This window comes from Neovison vison, chromosome 1 (assembly GCF_020171115.1).
Source record: "Neovison vison isolate M4711 chromosome 1, ASM_NN_V1, whole genome shotgun sequence".
Lineage (NCBI taxonomy): Eukaryota > Metazoa > Chordata > Mammalia > Carnivora > Mustelidae > Neogale > Neogale vison.
Genome location: NC_058091.1, coordinates 251594336 through 251612954, shown reverse-complemented (window position 1 = coordinate 251612954; position 18619 = coordinate 251594336). Strand labels below are relative to the sequence as shown.

Here is an 18619-nt window from a genome sequence, read left to right as displayed (position 1 = left end):
ACCTGTTTGGCCAGTTTTACATGTTGTATCTTCTTAACTGAACTATGTAAAACAAAATTACAAGATTAAAGAAAGTTTGAGAGGAACCCCCCCCCCCAGAGTTCTGTATCTAACAATGAAAATGTGTATACTTATTACACAAATTTTGTTTCCACGGTGGTAATAGCATCTTTATTGTTTTCTAAGATTTTATTTAGTTATTTGAGAAAGAGCACAAGTAGGGGAAGGGGGAGGGAGAAGCATACTCCCCTGCTGAGCAGGGAGCCTGACGCAGGGCCGGATCCCAGGACACCAGGATTGTGACCTGAGCTGAAGGCATATGCTCAACAAACTGAGCCACCCAGGTGCCTCTATTTATTTTACTATTTTTTAGGATTTTCTTTATTTGAGAGGGCAGGCAAGCCAGAGTGCTTGCAGGGGGAAGGAACAGAGGGAGAGGGAGGGAGAGAATCCCAAGCAGACTCCATGACCAGCATGGAGCTTGACAGGGCTTGATCCCTCTACCCTGAGATCAAGGCCTTAGCTGCAACCAAGAGTTGGTTGCTTAACCTGTTGAGCCATTCAGGCACCCAGGTGGTTGTAACATCTTTAAATAGTATCTTTTTGTATTCTTTTCTTCTTTATAGCATACTTCCCTGGTTTTCTGTAGTAAATTTTTAAAAGTTTAAATTCTGGTTATTTAACATACAGTGTAATATTAGTTTCAGATATACGGTATAGTGATTGAATGCTTGCATACATTATCTGGTGCTCATCAAAACAAGTGCACTCCTTAATCCCCATCACCTACTTTTTCTTTTTTAAAAGATTTTACTTATTTATTTGAGAGAGAGAGAGTGTGAGAGAGCAAACATGATGGGGAGAAGGTCAGAGGGAGCTGCTGACTCCCCCCGCATAGCTGGGAATCCGAATCGGGACTTGATCCTCTGGCTCCGGGATCATGATCTGAGCATGCAGGCGCCCTCTCCATCACCTATTGAAAACATCCCTCCACCCACCTGCCTTCTAACCGTCAGTTAGTTAGTTTCCTGTCTTCCCATGGTTAATTTTTTTTTTTAAGATTTTATTTATTTATTTGATAGAGAGAGATCACAAGTAGGCAGAGAGGCAGGCAGAGGAGAGGAGGAAGCAAGCTCCCCGCTGAGCCGAGAGCCAGATGCAGGGCTCAGTCCAAGGATTCTGAGATCATGACCTGAGCGGAAGGCAGAGGCTTAACCCACTGAGCCACCCAGGTGCCCCCCCATGGTAATTTTAAATTAAATTTAATTAATTAAATTATAATAATAATTTAATTTTTAATGACTGTTCAATAGACCAGCAAATTGTTCTATATTTGCTTAGCCATCTTTTTATAGTTATCTTCATTTTAGTTATTATATTATAGTTAATGATGAATTGAAAATGGGTTTATAGCCCTTAGTCTTTTACCTTCTTTTTGGATTATTTCTTAGGATACAGTCCCAGGAATGTGAGTATTGCTTCAAAGGGTATTATGATACTGCTTTCCAAGACAGCATACTAAAATTGATTAATAGTGGTAAGTGGGGTGCCTAGGTGGCTCAGTCATTTAAGTATCTGACTCTTGGTTTCAGCTCAGGCCGTGATGTCAAGACCCACATCAGACTGTTTGGTGCCAAGGGTGCTGGAGATTCTTTCCCTCCCCCTTCCCTCCCTTTGTGTGCCCACGTCCTTGCACTCTTTCTCTCCCTCTCTCAAATAAATAAATAAAATCATTAAAAAAATAATTTTCTAAGTTAAAAAAAAGATTTTGTTTATTTATTTGATAAAGACATAGTGAGAAAGGGAACACAAGCAGGGGGAGAGGGAGAAGCAGGCTCCCCACTGAGCAGGGAGCCCGATGCAGGTCTGGATCCCAGGACCCTGAGATCATGACCTGAGCTGAAGGCAGATGCTTAACAACTGAGCCACCCAGCTGCCCCAATAAATAAAATCTTTAAAAAAAAAAAAAAAGTAATAGTGATAAGTAATTTTAATACTTGGCTGTTTTTTTTTTTTTCCCTTCCCCTGGAGAGAGAATATGAATATTCTGTTGGTCAAGCAATTCCATTAGAGGTTAAATAAAGAATCCTTACTGGGCGCCTGGGTGGCTCAGTGGGTTAAAGCCTCTGCCTTCAGCTCAGGTCATGATCTCAGGGTCCTGGGATCGAGTCCCGCGTCGGGCTCTCTGCTCAGCGGGGAGCCTGCTTCCTCCTCTCTCTCTGCCTGCCTCTCTGCCTACTTGTGATCTCTCTCTGTCAAATAAATAAATAAAATCTTTAAAAAAAAAAAAAAAGAATCCTTACTTATTTATGTGATTCAGACCATAGTCTCAGATACCTTTCTCTGTGTGTGCTCACTTTGTTGATAATCTTTCATCTTGACCCAAGTTTATATCCCTAGCTTGGATCTTTTCTCGGGAATCCTGAATCATATATACAGTGGCTTTTTTTTTTTCTCCTAAAGATTTATTTATTTTTTTAGACAGAAAGAGAGTTTATGAGTGTGGAGAGGAGCAGAGGGAGAGAATCTTCAAGCAGACTCCCTGCTGAGCAAGGAGCTTGATTCGGGGCTCAGTTTCAGGACCCATGAGACCATGACCTGAGCCCAAACCAAGAGTTAGATGCTTAACTGACTGAGCCACCCAGGTGCCCCAAACGGTGACTTTTGGGGCATTTTTCACTAGGTTGTGAAATGGAGTTTTGTTCAAAACCAAATTTTAGCTGTTTCTTCCCCAAACTTGATTCTCCTCTCGTTTTCTCAGTTTTAATAAATGGCACCTCCATCTTTCCTATCTATATTTAAGACTGACACATTTAGAGTGATCCTTGAATTCTCTCTTTCTGTAACATCCATGTCCAGTCCATCAGCAAATTTCATTGGAATCTAACTAAAATTTTCTTACTTGAAAGATAATTTTGTTGAATACAGAATTCTAGATTAGATTAGCTAATAGGTCTTTTTTTTTTTTTTTAAGATTTGTTCATTTTTTAGAGAGCATGAGCCAGGGAGTAGAGGGAGAGGGAGAAGTAGACTCCCCCCAACCTTGAGCAGGAAGCCTGGTGTGGGGCTCTATCCCACACCTCTGGAATCATGACCTGAGCTGAAAGCAGATGTTCAACTGACTGAATCACCCAGGTGCCCCTCTTTGGTCTCTTTTGAGTTAATTTTTGTATATGGTGTTAGGTAAGGGTATAGTTTATTATATTACATATAATACTACCGTTTGTTGAAAAGATTGTCTTTTCTCTATCGAATGGTCTTTTAGTACCCTTGTCAAAGTCATTTGATCATATATATAAGGGTTTATTTCTGGCTCTCTGTTCTGTTCTCTTGGTCAGTTTATCCTTGCTGTAGTAATAACACGATGTTCTGTTGTTTTTTAAATAGGCTCCATGCCAAATGTTGGGCTTGAACTCAGGATCCTAAGATCAAGACTCATAAGCTGAACTAGTTTATAGTTTAGCCAGCCGAGCACCCTGGGTGTTTTGATTAATGTTTCTTTGTTGTGAGGTTTTTTGTTTTTTTTTAAAGGAGTGTTTTCTTTCTTCCTTCCTTCCTTCCTTCCTTCCTTTCTTTCTTTCTTTCTTTTTTTGAAGATTTTATTTATTTATTTGACAGACAGAGATCACAAGTAGGCAGAGAGGCAGGCAGAGAGCCGAGCAGAGAGCCCGATGTGGGGCTCAATCCCAGGACCCTGGGATCCTGACCGGAGCCAAAGGCAGGGGCTTTAACCAAACATTGAGCCACCCAGGCGCCCCATGTTGTGAGTTTTGAAATCAGGAAGTATCTAGCTCTTTTCTTCTTGTTGGTATTGCTTGGCTATTCCGGGTCCCTTGGATTTCATAAACATTTTAGGAGACTTTCCATTTCTGTAAAAAATGTCATTCTGTTTATTATAGGGATTGCACTGAATCTGTAGATTGCTTTGAGTAGCGGTAACATCTTAATAATATCAAGTCTTCCAACCCATAAACAAGGAAAGTATTTCCATGTATTTGTTTTTTTTAATATCTTTCAGCAACATTTTGTAGTTTTTATTGTACAAGTCTTTTACTTCCTTGGTCAATTATTAAATATTTTGTTCTTTTTGATGCTCTTGTAAATAGAATATTTCATTTCCTTTTTGGATTGTTCATTTTCTAAAAAGATTGATTGATTGATTTGAGAAAAAGAGAGCCTGAGCAGGAGTAGCAGAGGGAGGCTGACCCTCGATCCCAGGACCCTGGGATCATGACCTGAGCTGAGGGAGGATGCTTAGCTGACTGAGCCACTCAGCCACCCCGGATTGTTCATAATTAATGTGTAGAACTTCAGCTGATTTTTGTATGTTGACCTTGTATCTTCCTACTTTGCTGAATTCATTTATTAGTTCAAAAATTTTTTGTGGGATTTTTTTCTTTTTTTTTAGAGATTTTATTGACATATTTGACAGAGAGACACAATGAGAGAGAGGGAACACAAGCCGGGGGAGTGAGAGAGGGGGAAGCCTGAAGCCTGATTCGGGGCTCTGTCCAAGGACCCTGGCATCATGACCTAAGCCAAAGGCAGATTCTTAATGACTGAGCCACCCTGGTGCCCCGGGATCTTTATGGTTTCTACATGTAAGATCTATGAAGGGATAATTTTACCTATTCATTTCACCTATGATTGTATCTTATTTATTTTTCTCACCTAATTGCTCTGACTAGAGCTTCCAGTACTTTGTTGAATAGAAGTAGAGAAAGTAGGCACCCTTTCTTTTTTCTTTGTCTAAGAGGGAAAGCTTTCAGTCTTAGACTGTTAATCATGATGTTCTCTGTGGATTTTTCATAAATGGCTTTTATTATGTGGAGTTTCCTATTCCTAGTTTGTTTTTGAGTGTTGCTTTTTTTTTTTTTTCCCCACAAATGAGTATTGAATTTTGTTAATACTTTTTCTGCATCAGTGGTGATGATCATATGATTTTTATCCATTCTGTTAGTGTGGTATATTAAATTTATTGATTTCATATGTTGAACAGTCTTTGTCTTCTAGGAATAAATTGCACTTGGCCATGGTGTATGGTTTTTGTTGTTTTCATTAATTTGATTCCATTATAGTTAACCATTTGTTTTTTAAATGGCATATAATTGACATGCAAGATTATGTTAGATTTAGGTATACAAAATACTGATTTGAGGGGTGCCTGGGTGGTACAGTTGGTTAAACCCTCGCAGAGTCTGCTTGGGATTCTCTCTCCCTCTCCTCCTACCTCTCTCATGCTTTCTCTCTCTCTCTCAAAATAAATAATCTTTAAAAAAACAATTACTTGATTTTTGTATTGTGTTTTTTTACTGTTCAGTTGTTTTGCTAATATTTTGTTGAAGATTTTCCCATCAGTATATGTAAAGGATATTGGTCTGTACTTTTCTTTCTCTTGTGATGTCTTCATCTGGCTTTGGTGTCAGAGTAATGCTGGCCTCAGTGAATTAGGGAGTGTTCTTCACTATTTAGTTTTTTGGAAAAGTTTGAGGATGGATGTTTGTTCTTATTTAAATGTTTGGTACAACTTCCCAGTGAAGCTGTTAGGTCCAGGGCTTTTCTTTGTTGGGACATTTTGGTTACTCATTAGTCAGTCTCCTCACTGTTACAGGTTTATTCAAATATTCTGTTTCTGTGTCATTTGGTTTTGGTAGTTTTGTGTTTCTAGGCTTTGGTCTGTTTCATCTAGGTTATCCAGTTTTTAGGTGTACAATTGTTCATACTGCTCTCTCATAATCCTTTTTGTTGTGTAGAATCGGTACTGATGTCTACACTTTTATTTCTGATTTTAGTAATTTGAGTCCTTTTTTTTTTTTTTAAAGATTTTATTTATTTATTAGAATGAGAGAGAACATGAGAGGAGAGAGAGGTCAGCAGGAGAAGCCGACTCAGTGCAGAGCAAGGAGTCTGATTTGAGACTCGATCCCAGAACTCCAGGATCATGCATGACCTGAGTCGAGGGCAGTTGCTTAATCTGCTGAGCCACCCAGGCACCCTGAGTCATCTTTAGTACGTGTAGCTCAAGATTTATCAGTTGTGTTGATCTTTTTGAAGAACCGACTTTTGGTTTTGTCCCCCCCCCTTTTTTAAACTATTGATTCTGTATTACTTTTCCCTCTAGGGGTGCCTGGGGGTTCAGTCAGTTGGGCATCTGCATTTGGCTCATGTCCTGATCCCAGGGTGCTGGGATCAAGCCCTGCATTGGGCTCCCTCCTTGGCAAAGAGGTCTGCTTCTCCCTCTGTCCCTGCTCCTGTGCTCTCTCTTGTTGTCTCTCAAGTAAATAAATCTTTTTTAAAAAGGTTTATGATTTTTCCCTTTAAATCTTTATTATTTCTGCTTGTTTTTGATGTAGTCTTCTGTTCCTTTTCTAGCTTATTAAGGTGAAAGTTTAGGGCACATGAGAGATTTTTAAGAAATCTACATGTTCACAGCTGTAAGTATCTCTCTAAGAATTGCTTTTGCTGCATCTTTTAAGTTGTGGTATATTTTGTGTTTTCTTTTCTTTCTTTCTTTCTTTTTTAAAAAAGACTTTTATTTATTGATTTATTTGACAGAGACCACAAGTAGGCAGAGAGGCAGGCAGAGAGAGGAGGAAGCAGGCTCCCTGCTGAGCAGAGAGCCCAAGGTCAGCTAGATCCCAGGACCCTGAGATCATGACCTGAGCTGAAGGCAGAGGCTTTAACCCACTGAACCACCCAGGCACCCCTTGTGTTCATTTTCATTCAAAGTATTTTTTGACCACGTATGTTCTTTGACTTACTGGTTATTTAGTAGTGTGTTGTTTAATTTTTAAGTTTTCCTTGACTTTTTGATTTTCTTAATTTCATCCCATTGTGGTTAGAAAATATATCTGTATTTCAGTTCTTCTAATTTTATTTTTGTGACCTAACACATGGTCTGTCTTTGAGAATGTTCATGTGCACTTAGAAAGACTGGTGTTTTGAGTGTTTTTCAGATGCCTGTTAGGTCTAATTGGTTTACAGTGCCATTCAAGGCTTTTGTGTCTTTATGTCTAGTTCTCGCCATTGCTGCAAGTGGGTTTGACCTCTCTGTTACTGTTTCTCTTTCTTACCTTTATTTCTGTAGTTATTGCTTCATGAATTTGAGAGTCTGGTTTGATGCATGGTGTTTCTAAGTGTTACATCTTCCCCTTAGATTGACGTTTTTATCATTATGAACTTACAGTCTTTTATCTCTAGTAACCATTTTTCCTTTAAGTATATTTTGTGTGTTAATGTAAAGAAGAAGCCACCCCACTGTTACTGTTGGCATGTTATTTCTTTTCCAACCTTTTGCTTTCAACTCCTTCTTAAAAAAATACTGCCTTATTTTTTATTTATTTGAGAGAGAGGCAGAGGGAGAGTGCTAGCACATACATTAACGGGGAGAGGTGGAGGGAGAGGAAGAGAGAATCTCAAACTCCCCACTGGGCAGGGAGCCTGCCTGACTCCGGGCTTGATCTCAGGACCCTGAGATCATGACTGGAGTTGAAATCAGGAGTTAGTTGCTCAGCTGGCTGAGCCACCCAGGCACCACCTAACTCCTCTTTCCGCTCCTTTCTTGAATTTGGTACAAAGTGTCGTCTTGTAGACATCATACAGTTGAATCATATTTTTTATCCATTCCGCCAATTTATGTCTTTAAATTGTAGTTTTAAATACATATACATTTCATCCAACTAGTGATAAGGTAGGATTAATGTCTTCCATTTTACTATTTTTTATGTTTTTGTTCTTCTGATCCTGTTACTACCTTTTATGTTAAATAGGTAATTCCTAGTATAATATTTTAATTTCCTTGTCATCTGTTTATTACAGTATGGTTTATATTAATATCAAGTTAATTTTTAAAAAAGATTTTTATTTATTTATTAGACAGAGAGATCACAAGTAGGCAGAGAGGCAGGCAGAGAGAGGAGGGGAAGCAGGCTCCCTGCTGAGCAGAGAGCCTGCTATGGAGCTTGATCCCAGGAACTTGAGATCATGACCTGAGCAGAAGGCAGAGGCTTAACCCACTGAGCCACCCAGGTGCCCCTCAAGTTAATTTTAATAGTAGTAGTAAAACTTTGCTCCTTAATTGATTTGTCCTTCTCTTCTCCATTGTCATCTTATTGTGATACAAATACATTTTTATATATAATGCATGCCCATCCACACAGACTTATAATTCTTGTTTTATACAGCTTTTAAGTCAGATGTGAGAACAGTGTTGTAAACAAAAATACATTTTACTGTCTTTAGTATTTACCTCTTTTGTTACCTCTACCATGTTCTTTATTTGTGTACATTTGAGCTATGTCCATTGTCCTTTAGCTAAAGCTGAAGAACTTGGTATTATTTCTTATAGGGAATATTTGTAAGGACTCCCCTTGTAATTAACTTGAAATACATGCTTAAGTGTTTTTTTTAGTAATACGGTATAGTATTTTCGTCAGTTTGTGGAATCAGACAGTAATTATTGAGCACATACTCTTTGCCATGTACTGGGCTAAGTGTTAGGCATGAAGCCTGGACCCCTCTCTCCCCCTCCATCTCTCCATCTCCTACCCACTCCTTACCCCCATCTTGCGTGCATTGTGTGCTCTGCCCTCCTACCCCTAGAAAAAAACCCTGAAAACGAGAACTAAGTCCTAAAGTCTAAGTTCTGTGATAACATCCCTAGATCTTTACCTCCAGTTCTATATCACTGTATTCTTTTTTTTTTTTTTTTTAAAGATTTTATTTATTTATTTGTCAGTGAGAGAGAGAACAGGCAGAGTGGCAGGCAGAGTCAGAGGGAGAGGCAGGCTCCCTGCGGGGCAAGGAGGCCAATGTGGGACTCGATCCCAGGACACTGGGATCATGACCTGAGCCGAAGGCAGCTGCTTAACCAACTGAGCCACCTAGGCGTCCCATCACTGTACATTCTTATAAGAAGTTGTTTTAGAAGATATTGTCTGTTATACCTGTAGGCATCCATGTATTGTACTGTTAAAATTTGTTAAGAAGATAGATCTGTTATATATCCTTACCAGAATAAAATTAAAAAAAAAAAAAAAAGATAAACTGTTGTTCTATGAGTTAGCTGATTTTGATTCAACTCTTAAATTTTGGATATGTATGTGAAGGTTATTGGTGTCCAAGGATTATCAGTTCAATTAATGTTAAAATAGAACACAATTTAAGTTTTATCCCGTACATCCCAGGAACATACCTGGATCACTCATCTTACTTTATCTTAGAAATGCAGTATAGTCTGGTTTGTACCTTTGATGGAGATTCCATTAGTGGAAGTGCTTGGAGATCTAAAGTGTCTGTTAATCATAGCTTTTGGCTCAAGAGCTACTTCTTGATTGTGATTGAAGGAGATGTATCAGTCCCTTAAAAATAGTAGGGGCAAGCTTCTATAGGAAAGTTTATTGTTAAAATGACATGTTAGTGTCAATGAAAGGATGGCAGTGGAGATTTTGAGCCTAGTTAGTTCTTAGATTTGCTTTTAACCACTTTGAAAACAAAATCTGGCTATATTTATTCAGTTAAAATTGAAGGGAAGATGTTATATTAAAAAAACATGGTCTTTAGAATTAATCAGGTTTAAGTCTTAGCCTTTCTTACTGTGATTTAACCTTTTTGATCCACAGTTTATCCATCTGCAAAATGGAGATAATACTATGTCATAATGTGAGGATTAAGCAAGATTATGTAATTAGGTTTTCTGGGGTGCCATAATAAAGTGCCACAAAATGGGTGGCTTAAACAAAAGAAATTTAATAGTATTACAGTTTTGGAGACTAGAAGTGCAGTGTCAAGGTGTTTTTTTTCTTCGGGCTTGTGAGAATATGTTCCATACCTCTCCTAATGTCTAGTTGCCTCAGGAGTTCCATGGTTGGCAGAAGACGTTTTCCTTGTTCTCTTCATCCTTTTCCCTCTATGTACGTCTGTCTCTCTGCTTCCAAATTTTTCCCTTTTTATAAGGACACATTTCTCTTGGATTAGGATCCCATCCTAATTGATCTCATTTTGATGAGGACCCAATTTCTAAATGAGGTCTCATTTACAGGTATTGTGAAGTATACTTTTGGGTGAGCACAGTTCAGCTCAATAGTGTATATAAAAAGGCTTAGCACCATTATGTCTTCCAATGGACATACAGAGATATTAGGAAAAATCATTCTGAAATTATGCCTATCATTCCAGTCTAAGCTTAGATGACATTTCTTCGCTTTTGATTTTCCTGATATTCTTCAAGTATCTTGGGATCAGGAATTCATCTTTGTGTCTCTTACTGAGCGTTCTGTTGTGGTTATTTAGTAAGTTTGTATGCACTTGAATTATGTTTTTTTTTTTTAAATTTTTAAATTTTTATTTATTTAAAAGATTTTATTTATTTGACAGACAGAGATCACAAGCAGGCAGAAAAGAGGAGGAAGCAGGCTCCCTGCCGAGCAGAGAGCCCGATGCGGGGCTCGATCCCACGACCCCGGGATCATGACCCGAGCCGAAGGCAGAGGCTTTAACCCACTGAGCCACCCAGGCGCCCCAAATTATGGGTTTAACAGTTGGATATATTTGGGTATCTTTCATTCCAAGGTGAAATATATAAGCTCTTCTGAAGAGCAGAGTCATATTTAAAAAGAATTTTTTTTTCTTGTCCTTATTTTCTCTACTTCATAATTGGAGGCCTGTCTTTGATCTGGAATTCCTGCCTATGTCTAATTTTTTATGTGTTAAAGTCAGTTGAATTTGTTTCTGTCCATTAGTGTACTAACAATATGTATTTGTGTAGACATTATTTTCCAGTGGGTTTGCATATATTGTATTATTTGATCATGATGGTTAATCAGTCAAGACAGCCTGGAGAAGGGTACCTGCCTAGCTCAGTCATTAGAGCATGGAACTTGATCTTGGGGTTGTAAGTTTGAACCCCATGTTAGGTGTAGAGATTATATAAAAATAAAATCTTAGGGGCATCTGGGTGGCTCAATGAGTTAAGCCACTGCCTTCGGCTCGGGTCATGATCTCGGAGTCCTGGGATCGAGCCCCGCATCAGGCTCTCTGCTCAGCGGGGAGCCTGCTTCCTCCTCTTTCTCTCTGCCTGCCTCTCTGCCTACTTGTGATCTCTCTCTGTCAAATAAATAAATAAAATCTTAAAAAAAAAAATCTTTAAAAAAGGGGGGGGTGGAGATAATAAATGTGTCAAGTTTGTGAAAATCTTTATCCACAATACCATCAGTTTAATGAAACTTTTTTACTCATGTTTCTCATTGACTTTATCTATCTCATATGTTATATAACATATGTATATTATATATTAACATAAGTTACATTCTGTCTCATTTCCTAGTAACTGTATTATAACAAAATTATATATATATTCACACATACATATATATATATATAATTTTTTAAAAAAGACTTTACTTATTTGTCAGAGAGAGCATGTGAGGGCACAAGGGGGTGGCAGGCGGAAGGAGAAGCAGACTACTCACTGAGCAGGGAGCCTGATGTGGGACTTGATCCCAGGACCCTGGGATCATGACCTGAGCTGAAGGCAGATGCTTAACCGACTGAGCCACCTGGGTGTCTAAATATGTACGTACACACACACACACACACACACACACGTATATATATTAAAGATTTTTATTTTTTTATTTGAGAGATAGCATGGGAATAGGGGAGGGGCAGGGGAGACAGACAGAATCTCAAGCAGAGTTCTTTTGGAGCGCAGGGCCCGAATTGGGGCTTGACTGGGGGCTTGATCCCATAGCCCTGAGGTGATGACCTGAGCCAAAATCAAGAGTGGCATGCTTAACTGACTGAGCCGTCCAGGCGTGTCCGACTATTTTTTAAAATCATTTCATTTTTAGCATAGTTTCTAAATGGTATATTGTCTGTATGGGTGTATATTACATTTTCAGTATTCCATAATTTCATCTGCAGTTTGCATATTTCATTGAGTTGTCAGCATAATTCGTTTAACAGGTCTCTTTTTGGATGTTAAGTTTTTGTTGTCATAAATAACTGCTTGAAGTATTTTTCTGTAATTTTACTTATTTGGATTATATTCTTTGGGTTGCAATATTAGGAATAGAATTATTTTCATTTTGATGGTTCATGACAGAACAAATGTTTCTTTTTTTAAGAATTTTTTTTTTTTTTAAGATTTTATTTGTTTGACAGAGATCACAAGTAGGCAGAGAGGCAGGCAGAGAGAGAGGGGAAGGGAAGCAGGCTCTCTGCCAAGCGGAGAGCCCGATGCGGGGCTTGATCCCAGGACCATGGGACCATGACCTGGGCCAAAGGCAGAGGCTTTAACCCACTGAGCCACCCAGGCGCCCTAGAACAAATGTTTCTTTCCTGATTCTATGGCTTAGGAAACTGAGGCTGCATTAAGTGACTTATTTAAGATGACATAATTTGTGATGGAGTCAGAAGACAGAACTCATTGATGCTTTGTCTAGTTGAGTGTTTCAGCTTCTGACTTTACTTTTCATTTTTTTAAGAATTAGACTACTTACTCCTGTTCCTTCCTTGCTATCTACTGAAAAGTATGTTTTTTGAAAAAATTTAATTGAAATATAGTTGACCCTGAAAGCGTGTGTTTTATGGCTATATATTCTGATGATATAGTTTAATCCTTTTGTTGGAATAATATGAGGAAAGACTGAACCAGTATCATGTCATAGATTGATTATGGCTTAATTTGTCATAAAGTATGTAACAGTCATGGGGTTTTATTGTTACTGGATGATTAGGCAGTGGTGGGAGTTTGTCCAGATTTGACTCCTGGCTCTGCTAACTTGTTAAATACTATATGACCTTAAATATACAGTAAAATAAGTAATAATATAGTATCTACCTTAAGAGGACTAAAAACGGAACAGTGTCTAGCACATAGCAAACATCAAGTAACTGTTAATATGTTTCAAGTAATTTAAGACTTGAATAAATAAGCCAATACCATTGATTGCCAAATAAATTAAATGGTTATAAATTGTATCAGAAATTTATGGGAACCTACTCAAATTGTCATTTTCAGTACAGGCAAATAAAAAATTAGTTTTAGGTGCCTGGGTGGCCCAGTTGGTTAAGTGTCTGCCTTTGACTGGCCCAGTTGGTTAAGTGTCTACCATGATCCCAGGGTCCTGGGATTGAGTCCTGAGTCCGTCTTCTTGCTTAGCAGGGAGTCTGGTTCTCCCTCTGTCTGCAGCTCTTGATCGTGCTCTCTCTCCCTCTGACAAATAATAAAATTAAAAAAAATTTGTTTTCCCATTCTTTGTATCTTGGTTTTCTTACAATTATTATTATTTTAGATGTTAGTTATTTATTTGACAGAGAGATCACAAGTAGGCAGAGAGGCAGGAAGAAAGAGAGAGGAGGAAGCAGGCTCCCTGCTGAGGGGAGAAGCCCAATGCAGGGCTGGATCCCAGGACCTTGGGATCATGACCTGAACTGATCCTGACCTGAGCTGAAGGCAGATGCCCAATGACGGAGCCATCCAGGTGCCTCTGTATCTTGGTTTTAAAGTTTCAAAGCGCCAACTAACTAGCTTTGAAGTCTTGTTTGTTTCTTGATGATTTACAAACTGGTAACAGGCAAAAGTAGTCTTGTCTTTTCTTTTTTCTTTTTTCAAGATTTTTTAAAGATAAGCAGTTCTTGGGTGCCTGGGTGGCTCAGTGGGTTAAGCTGCTGCCTTCAGCTCAGGTCATGATCCCGGGGTCCTGGGATCGAGTCCCGCATCGGGCTCTCTGCTCGGCGGGGAGCCTGCTTCCCCCTTTCTCTCTCTGCCTGTCTCTCTGCCTGCTTGTGATCTCTCTGTCAAATAAATAAATAAAATCTTTAAAAAAAAAAAAAGATAAGCAGTTCTTATGGTGTGTTAAAGGCATGACCATGGGTTTAGAGTAGAGATGGAGGATATTGGATTGCAGATCAATTAGGGATATTGATTTTGAAGAAAAGATGCAGCCAAAGTCTCTGTGTTACAGAAGTCAAAGGAGCTTGATTCATATTGAACTTACTATGCATGAATCGTGTTCTTGGAATTGTCCATACAGTATACTCACTCTTCTGTAGGTCCTGGAAGAAGTCCAGGTCACGTGCATTGACATTGGTAGGGTCTAGCCTGTGGCTTTCAGGATGATTTCATTAGAGCTATTACTGTTTCTTAATTAATAGGAATGTCTATGTTTATTTGAGAACGCTGAAGAATATCAGCTGCAGAAGGGACCGCAGTCTCTCTGCACCCTCTACCCAATTTTATTGAGATACAATCAACACATTATATTGGGAACATAAACTTTTGACTTCGTTCATAAATTCATAAATTCTTTTTATAATTTCCTCCTGCACCATGTTGTGTTGTAATCTTAGGACTAGGGCAAAGATATGTTTTCCTAGGGATGATTCTATTTCCTTTTTCAGTTATTAGCTTTTTTTTTTTTTTAAAAGATTTTATTTATTTGACAGACAGAGATCACAAGTAGACAGAGAGGCAGGCAGAGAGAGAGAGAGAGGGAAGCAGGCTCCCTGCTGAGCAGAGAGCCCGATGCGGGACTCGATCCCAAGACCCTGAGACTATGACCTGAGCCGAAGGCAGCGGCTTAACCCACTGAGCCACCCAGGCGCCCCAGTTATTAGCTTTTTTATTAATGAAAATAACTAATTTTCTCCATGAATGCAAGTAGATTACTTATATAAAAGAACTATAAATTGAGAGCTACTACTTTATATAGGGCTGTGTTAGGAACATTAAGACAAAATGATTTAATTGTACTTGCTTTGTAATTGTTAGTCTGGAGTGTTTTCATCTAGATTTTTATAGAATTCTGCTTTCCCAGAAGGCTAATAGGAAAATGGTACACTGTTTCAAAAAGTTTTGATTCTTATTGATGGCCCTATGTTTTGTCTGTCTAAAGTGTCAACCCAAGAAAAAGTCTACGCCACTGAAGTATGAAGTTGGAGATCTCATCTGGGCAAAATTCAAGAGACGTCCATGGTGGCCCTGCAGGATTTGTTCTGATCCATTGATTAACACACATTCAAAAATGAAAGGTAATACTAGTATTGATTATACATGATAAAATACAGTATGAAGTAAAAAACTTGTAGTTGCCTTTAATGTAACCTAATTTTTGTTGCCTTTAGTAGTAATGCATTTTTACCTTTGAGCATTTGGTGAATGAATTGTTATTAATACATCTTTTTGAATTTTTTTAAAGTTTTATTTTTATGATTTAAAAATTCTCATTCTGTTTAGATGCTAGGAAATGTTAGGTTTATTAACATTGTTATTGTTATTAACATTAAAGTTTACATTGTTTACAATCCCTTTTCAGTATATTTAGGTTTTTCTACCTCAGCCTTCAGGTTTATATCATTGCTGTTAAGTTGTAAAGCTGAAACAATTGTAAAGAATCGTTTGAACTTTGAATTGTAAAATCTTGATTTAGAACATTCCCTTTAATACCTGTGGTTTGTGTCTTACTTGGTTCTCTTTGACTCTCAGGTATCCTTAAAATGCTGTAAGCTAGAGACTAAAACTTCATCTTGAGCCACCTTTTTTCTCTTAAGATGTTTTTGTGATTTAATATGTATATTCTAGTTTTTGAATAGGTCATATAGTCATAATTTTAAGAAATCAGCTCACCTCGTCTTTTTGTCTGATCTGTCCCATTCTTTACCCTTCTTTTCAAACAGTAACCAGTTGTAGTTTGTTTCTAGAGTATTTTTATGTAAATCCAAGTATATAGTCTCATCTCTCTATTTTAACACAGAAGTAGCATATTTTTTCATATGTTCTACATTTGCTTTTTTCAATTCTTAGAGGTTTTCCATGTAGTGCATTGAAGACTTCCTTTTTGTTTCTCTCTCTCGCTCTCTTTTTTACAGCTGCATAGTTCTCCACTTCTTGATTATTTTATACTTTATATAACCATTTTCCTGTTGATGGCTGTTTAGGTTGTTTTAGATGTTGTGTAGTCACTATATACTTATTTATATACATAAGTACATAAGATAAAGTGTTTCTGTGCACACAACAGTGGTGTAAAGAGTAACTTTCACATATACATGTGTCAAAGGTGGGATTGCTAAATTTGATTTTTTATTTCAAATATTGAATATTGAGGTACCTAAAGACCTTTATAACTCACTTAAAAAAATAATAATACAGGGCGCCTGGGTGGCTCAGTGGGTTAAAGCCTCTGCCTTCAGCTCAGGTCATGGTCCCAGGGTCCTGGAATCGAGCCCCACATGGGGCTCTCTGCTCAGCAGGGACCCTGCTTCCTCCTCCCTCTCTCTCTCTCTCTCTTTCTCTCTCTCTCTGCCTACCTGTGATCTCTGTCAAACAAATAAATAAAAAATAATAATAATAATACCTTAATCTTTGTGGCATGTTGGGACATTAAAGTACTACAAGTAGAAAATTCTTTTAGTTCTCCCCCTCTACCCTTCCTATTAAGTTTCTTACTCATGTACTATTCATGAACACTAATTGGGTCCATGCCATTTATTTAGCAATTTCTCACTATATTATATGGGTAGTATGCTAGGTAGTAGGATCCAGTAATGGGCAAAACGTCACTTCTGCTTGCCCTGGTTTATTGAGTCCAGAGAAAAGATTCCAGCAAATAATCAGACAGAAAGATAACTATTTCTTTAAAAAGTGTCTCCAAAGATAATATTGGTGTTTAATCAGTGGTATAGCAGGGGTAACGTAATTTGGACTTCTGGTGGAAGGTATTTAGGGGCAGATATGTTAGTAAAGTATCTTTGGTCTGAGAGTTGAGAGGATGTGTAGGAATTAACTACGGAAAGCAGGAGAAGATGTTCCAGGCACAGAAAGTAGTATATCTTCTGGCTCTGAGAGGTCTTACCCATAGAGTGACGGAAGGGGGCACAATATGAGGCTAGGGAAGTAGATAGTAGTCAGATTGTGTAGCATTTTTTAGACTTCATTTAAAATTTTGTATTTTATTCTTAGAACAGTGTGATTCCCTTAAAGCAGAGGATGATGTGATTTGATCTGTGTAAAGTTTTCTCTGACTATGGTGTGGAAAACGGATTGGAAGGGGCCATGATTAAGTAAGAGGAAATTGTTAAAAGGGTCATTGCAGGGGCACCGTGTGGCTCAGTGGGTTAAAGCCTCTGCTTTCGGCTCAGGTCATGATTCCAGGGTCCTGGGATCGAGCCCCACATCGGGCTCTCTGCTCAGCGGGGAGCCTGCTTCCTCCTCTCTCTCTGCCTGCCTCTCTGCCTACTTGTGATTTCTGTCTGTCAAATAAATAAATAAAATATTAACCAAAAAAAGGGGGGGTTAATTGCAGTGATTATGGTGAGGTGAGTGTGGTGGATAGAGACTAAAGAACAACTTAGAAGATAAAATCTGTATGATTTGGTAGTGGATGGGTAATGAGGAATGAAGGAGAATGAAGTACTGAGGTTTCTATATGTCAGAAAGCCTCCCAAGTTTTTAACTTCACCAGTACGTAAATAATGTTGCCATTTAAGTGAGAGCACTAGAACATGAATAACTGCAAGGTGACCTATGCTTGTTGGAATTAACTGAATCCATGGGCAGGGCATGGATGAGATGGCTTGTGATGAAATATACAATGAGAAAAAGGGTGGTTTTGAGGAAGGAAGCATTTGAGGTCTGTTGAGGATACTGAGTTTGGAAAAGAGTAGGGAAAAGAGTAGGGAAAAAATCAGAGATGGAAGAAGAAAACCAGGATTATTTGGCATGTGTGGTATTGGTGACTGCCATGTTTCGAGAAGGGAGATATGATTGATTTGGTTGAACTTTGCCTGGTGATCAAATAAAATGTCCATTTGGTATAAGGAGGTAGAGATCAGTGGTATTTTTGTTGGTATGATTGTATCTAAAGTTGAATTTGACTGGAAATAGAGACAAAGCAGAGAAGTGGGGATGCTATAGGTAGAGAGATATATGGGGTCTAGAAGGATTTCTGAAAGTGAGGATAATCGTGTTAGTAATGCTGTTGAGAAAAGTTCTGGAAATAGAGGGCTAAGACAGGAGTAGTAAGGGATATATAGGATTTCTGGGAAAAGAAGATGTTAGATGGGATTGGTCTCACAGTGTGAAATTGGCCTTGATGGGAGGAGGGGCAGCACACCCTTGACATTAGGGGTGGGTAAGGGTGCAGGGACTGCAGATTTGGTGTAGTGTATACCTGAGGATTCCTGTCTGGCCTGTTTCTCATGAGTTGGGAATGTGAACACACCGAAGGGCAAGTGCCGTTACTGACTGGAAAGTAGCACGTTTTTGTTTTCAGGCTATAAAAAGGTTAAGACTTTTAAATTCAAGTGAGCTTCCCAGAAAGGGTCAATTTATGTATCTTCCTACTAAAGAAATGACAAAACGTGGTAAAATGGATCTATTTAACCTTACAGCTAGTTATTTCATAATACTTTTTCCATTTTCTTTCACCATTTTTCACTTTTGTTTTCATTTCCCCATAGCTTATGGCAAGGTATAGTCAGCCAAGTTCTGGAAAGCCTAATTAATACCTCTTAGTTAACTCTCCATTTTTCTTCGAATGTGCTCCTTTTTCTCCTTACCTCCTTCAAAGCACATAACCTGGTGGAATTACTGGTCTTGCCATTGACACTTTCCAGT

The 18619-nt window shown here is 38.4% G+C and overlaps 1 protein-coding gene across 5 annotated transcripts in view; it reads left to right on the top strand.

The window, feature by feature from the left end:
* The window catches only part of NSD1 (nuclear receptor binding SET domain protein 1), a 148469-nt gene that overhangs the window by 52867 nt on the left and 76983 nt on the right, over nucleotides 1–18619 (top strand). For all 5 annotated transcript variants that reach the window (XM_044228692.1, XM_044228683.1, XM_044228702.1 and 2 more), the window contains exon 3: nucleotides 14898–15033. In XM_044228692.1, the coding sequence (XP_044084627.1) occupies nucleotides 14898–15033 (136 nt within the window). The remainder of the gene's footprint in view (nucleotides 1–14897; nucleotides 15034–18619) is intronic.